This window comes from Octopus bimaculoides, chromosome 5 (genome assembly GCF_001194135.2).
Source record: "Octopus bimaculoides isolate UCB-OBI-ISO-001 chromosome 5, ASM119413v2, whole genome shotgun sequence".
Lineage (NCBI taxonomy): Eukaryota > Metazoa > Mollusca > Cephalopoda > Octopoda > Octopodidae > Octopus > Octopus bimaculoides.
Genome location: NC_068985.1, coordinates 34,300,619 through 34,306,346, shown reverse-complemented (window position 1 = coordinate 34,306,346; position 5,728 = coordinate 34,300,619). Strand labels below are relative to the sequence as shown.

The window sequence follows — 5,728 nt, the reverse complement described above, 5'->3', positions numbered from 1 at the left end:
ACAAAAAAAAAAACCACAAAGTACAGGTGTTTATAACAAACGATGTTATTTTGCCAACCGGGCTTACAGATAGAAGTACAAAGTAGTTGGGTTCAGCCTATTATACAAATTTGGGGTAACCCCCCCCCCTCTTTTTACCCGCTCCCATTTATTGCACTTGGTATAACACTAGTGTAGCAATAATTGGGTACCCTCCCAGCAGTATATTGAATAGATACTATCCCTTAGTGGGTTGAACCCTCAACCCCTAACTCTCTCGCATTATATATACATATATATATGTGTGTGTGTGTGTGTGTATCCATATACATATTTATACTTATAGAGGGGGTGCATCTTTGTACTTGTTTCTCACCACTTTACAACCAGTGTAGTTTTGTTTACCTCCCGATGTCTTGGGACTTTGGCAAAAAGATACCAATACACAAAATATCAAACTTTAAAAATAAATACTGAGGTCCATTAACTGACTAAACACTTTAAGGTACAGTCCAATGGCTGAAATAATTAAAACAATAACAGCATAAAATTACACACTTAACTTTGCAAAAATAATTACTTACCAAATACTCTAATATTGAACAAGCTTGTGTGGAAGTTAGTCTTGCAAACAATGCTCATGTTGTCATCATCTAAACTAATGTTGGTTATACTCAATGCACAGGTTTTGTTTTGGCAATGAGTTTCTTGACGGCTACCAAAATATCTAGAACGATTTTGGTTGAATAATCCAATGTATTTTGCAATAACTGTTCCATTTCCAGTAAACCAAATTACTCCAGTATCATCATTTTTACATTTCAATGTGAATTTTTTATCCTTTATGGCATTTGGTGTTTCAGAACTTGGGTAAAGATTCCCATTATCATCTAAAACACAAATTATTGCAAAGTAAATAAATCATTATTCACCAAATGACAGAACATTTTTAATAAAATAAAACAAGCCTATTAGAATATATTCCATTTGTATCAAACCAACTGATGATGTAGAACAAATATTACACATAAAGAAAAGTTTAATTTCATTCTGCAGAAGACAAATCTATATCTACTAAAGCCTTTTGGAAGATATTTTATGGAGGAATAAGTTAATTAGAATGGTTGTGAGCAAGAATCACAGTCAAAAAGCATGGTAAGTTTGCCAAGTGACAATGCAATATCTTTCATAAATGTTTTTAATGACAACTTTAATCAGAGAGGTTTGGTAGTGTCTTAATAAAAAAACATCACTTGCAAGAATATCATGCTCTTTTCCAGTATAATAATAGAGTTGTTACATAATAATCAACCAGACAGATCATGCAAGTGTATGTATATGTATGATTATACAAACACACACACACACACACATACATACATACACACACTCACACATCTTACCTATATCTTTTAAGAACAAAAAGCTGCTAATGAATGCAATAATTTTGTTTTTGTACTTGGTTTGCAAGATTCTTGATGTGAATTCAGTTAGCCCCCAATTTCTTAGGGTGCTTACACCCTGTCATGTATGCACTGACATTACACATCAGCAGAGCATACTAGCTTCATTTCTTGCAAGCTCACGCATGCCCTCAGCAGTCACAGCCCATGTTTCACTGCTGTGAAGCACATATGTGTCATACAGTCTACCTTTCACTCTGAGCGAAAGACCCTTTGATACCAGCAGGGGTAGGAGCTCTCTGAACTTTGCCCAGGCTATTCTTATTCTAGCAGCTATGCTCTCATATATATTTGTGTGTGTGTGTGTGTGTGTGTGTGTAAAGATAGATAGATAGATAGATAGATAGATAGATAGATAGATAAATAGATAGATAGATAGATAGATAGGTAAGCAGATAGACAAATAGATAGATAGATAGATTGATAGATAGATAGATAAAGCAGTGAGCTGGCAAAAACGTTAGCATGCCCGGCCAAATGCTTAGTGGTATTTCGTCTGCCATTACGTTCTGAGTTCAAATTCCGCCAAGGTCAACTTTGCCTTTCATCCTTTCGGGGTCGATAAATTAAGTACCAGTTATGCACTGGGATCGATGTAATCGATTTAATCATTTTGTCTGTCCTTGTTTGTCCCCTCTATGTTTAGCCCCCTGTGGGCAATAAAGAAATAAGATAGATAGATAGATAGAGAGAGAGAGAGAGAGACAGATAGACAGATAAATAGATAGATAGATAGATATACATATATATTTTTTAAAACAGTTTGATTCGGTTCCATGCTGTTTCAAGATCCTTCAGGCTTCTGGAATGCTAAACAGAGAGATCCAGGAAGTCCAAGATACATTTATATGCATATATATACACATGCACATACACTTGTATATATGTAATATATACTGTTATTTTTAAGAAAAACATAAAAACAGAGTAGCCCACTCTAGGAAGTAGAGCAGTCTATATCTATTACTGCTGAAGGCCTGTTTATACGATTACCCTGGGTTTCTCACCATAAAGTGTATCTTTATGGTGTATCATCTGACCCTAAGACTTGTTAGCCTATGGCCTCTTTAAAGTATGGAGTGGGGAAATGAACTGGATATAAACAATGGGGGTTATCTCCCTCTTCTGGTGGTCATTGGCTTCTGGCTATGTCCTCCTTCAGCTATGCCACCTGTTGCCTGTGAGGGTCGAAGGTAGGGTGGTATCTCCCACTCTCATCAGCAATCAATTTCCAGCTGTGGTGTAAATATTATCACTAATACTGCTGTTATCATCATTATGCGGTTCCCAAAATGCTAATAGGAATTTCCCAAAATGCAAGCATGGCCAAAAATCTCTGTTCTGGAGTTCAGTATGTTCCCTGGTATGTGCGAGTTTTTTCAGAATTTCCATATGTTCAGCTATGCATAATGTTTCATTCCGTTTCTGTACGAACCCAGTTGGTAGAGGATTTTCCATGATATCGAGTGTGGAATTCCGTGTTCCTTCAGTTGCCAGATATGGCTGGCTAGTAATGGTGCATATCTTCTTTCCAGGACCCTAAAGGAGGATTTATGGTTGGAGAGACGTTTCTTAAAGGAAGTTCTTGTGCATCTGATGTATTTCCTTGGTTGTGTGGAGTTGCTGTCGTGCCTATTATTACTGATGTTGCTGCTACCACTACTGCTGCTGTTGTTGGTGTTGCTGCTGTTGCAGTTGTAGTTGATGATGTTGTTGCTGCTGTCAGTGTCGCTGTTGTAACTGCTGCTGGTGACAGCAATGGTGTTGATTCTAGTGGTGCAGGTGCTGGAGCTGTTGGTGGGGGTTGCATCAGTAGTGTTACTGCTTTTGCGTGTATTGGCAGTGGTACATGTGTTGGTGTTATTAAGCCTGCCAATGCTGGTGCTGCTGCCACTGTTGCTACTGCTGCTGCCATCGTTGCTGCTGCTGTTGTTGCTATTGCTGGTGCTGTGGGTGATGTTGCTGCTGTTGTTGTTGTTGCTAGTGCTGTCAATGATAATGTTGCTGGGGGTCAGCAATGTTGGTGCTGCTGCTGTTGTTACTGGTGTTTTCTTCAATGATAATGTTGGGGCCGTTGGTGTTGGTGTTGGCGGAGGTGGGGGCGGTGGTGGCATTGGTAGTGTTATTACCAGATGTGGAGGGGGCGCTGTATACGTTACCACTGTAGCTGAAGGTGTTACTATATTTGATATCATCGTTATTATTGCTACTTTCCCCAATGGTGGAGGTGGGAGTGCTGTTCTCATTGACAGGGCTACTATTATTCATGTCTATGCCATGTCTATACCAGTGCATCTGTTAGGGGCACTGCTGCTGCTGTTAGTGTTGTGACAGATACAGTTTGGTCTGTCACTGCTGAAATGAGAGTTGTCAGTGGGTATGTTGTCCTGTCTGCTACTTGGATATTGCTTCGACTGTGCTCCGTAGCAAAAAATCACACAGATTCAAATCTGGTGAGCTAAAGAGCCAGATATCTTTACAGAGAAAAATGGGCAATTCCTTCTCCAGAAATTCTTGCACTCTTTTCGAAGAATGAGCAAGCACAGAGACCTGTACAAACATGACTCGACTTGTATCATAATGCTTCCAAATCCAAAGTTAACAAAATTTCTTCTAAGATTTTGAGATATTCTGCTGTGTTGATTTTAAGACCCACTTCATTGAAATGAGGTAGAATCAATTTCCCATCACTTGCAATAGTTCCAAGGATTATAATAGAAGCCGAATTCTTGCTATGCATAGCTGAAAGAACTTGGGGCAGGTTGTACACTATTCCTCATGAGTTTTCACAGTTTGGAACTTTGTCTACCATGAACTTCTTTTCATCCATAAAGATGTAGATATTTCCACCATGATGTTTCAGATGACTAAGTATTTTAGGACTTCTTTCAACTTGAATGGTTTTGGAGTGGGTAGTTAGGATGTTACAATATCTTCCCTAGAAATAGTAATTTTACTGATTCCTTGATGTTGAGCAAACTTTGCCATCGATTTTGATGGGTTTGACTCAATCTTTTAACCCCTGCTAAGAAGTGAGGTGTGGGTTTTTGGTCACTGTGAGGATTGTGAGGCTTTCTCAGAATATCCTGACTTTTCTTCAAATTGGCTAAAACGGTAGATTTGGCATACATTGTGGCTCTAATAATCTCCCCAGCACTCTTGCAGAGTAATTACACATCTACGGTTTAATTCTTTAGTAACATTCATAATGTGTTCAATCAGAAATAAAATAGTACAAGTGATTATTCAAGCTGATAATATTTAAAATTTAGACTCCAACAAAATCTATACAATTAGAAATATACCCATTTGAAACTCATCTCAATTTACCTGTTACCCTCTGTATATATAAATGTTCGTATATATGCAAATATATATATTTAAGGTACACTGTATGATGCATTTGTGCAAACAGCCATGCTACATGGCAGTAAAACATGGGCCATGACTGTTTAAGACATACGTAGGCTTGAAAGAAATGAAACAGGTATGATCTGATGGATATGTAATGTCAGTGTGCACACACAACAGAGTGTAAGCACTCTGAAAGAAATGTTGGACATAAGAAGCATCAGTTGAGGTGTACAAAAGAGACAACTGCACTGGTATGGTCATGTGCTGAGTACAGATGAGGAGAGCTGTATGAAGAAGTGTTACCCCCTAACAGTGGAAGGAACCCATAGAAAAGGGAAACCCAGGAAGACATAGAATGAGGTGGTGAAGCATGACCTTCGAACATTGAGCCTCACAGAGGCAATGACAAGAGACTGAGACCTTTGGAAATTTGCTGTGATTGAGAAGGCCTGGCATGTAAAGTGAGATCACAGCCATATCCTATACCAGTGTCGCATAACTAGCCCATTTAAAAGTACCCTTGAATCATTGGGCAATACACTGCTCTTGAAAAGACCTACTGAGTCAAGTAAAATCAAAAATCAAAAATCAAAAATCAAAATGGAAATTGTAGTTGTAGCCAATGCCAGTGCCACCTGACTGGCACCTGTACTGTTGGAACATAATAAGCACCCTTTGAGCTTGAGTCAATGCCAGTGCTGCCTGACTGGCTCCCATGCTGGTTGCACATAGAAAGTACCCACTACACTCTTGGAGTGGTTGGCATTAGGAAGGGCATCCAGCTGTAGAAACCTTGCCAGATCAGATTGGAGCCTGGTGCAGCCTCCTGGCTTGCCAGCCCCCAGTCAATCCATCCAACCCATGCAAGCATGGAAAATGGACGTTAAACGATGATGATGATATATATATATATGTGTGTGTGTATATATATA

At 38.9% G+C, this 5,728-nt stretch overlaps 1 protein-coding gene across 7 annotated transcripts in view; it reads right to left on the bottom strand.

Moving 5' to 3' along the window:
- Positions 1–5,728, bottom strand: part of LOC106869178 (uncharacterized) — a 100,254-nt gene that overhangs the window by 79,440 nt on the left and 15,086 nt on the right. For all 7 annotated transcript variants that reach the window (XM_014914800.2, XM_052968285.1, XM_052968286.1 and 4 more), the window contains exon 4: positions 564–869. In XM_014914800.2, coding sequence (XP_014770286.1) covers positions 564–869 — 306 coding nt within the window. The remainder of the gene's footprint in view (positions 1–563; positions 870–5,728) is intronic.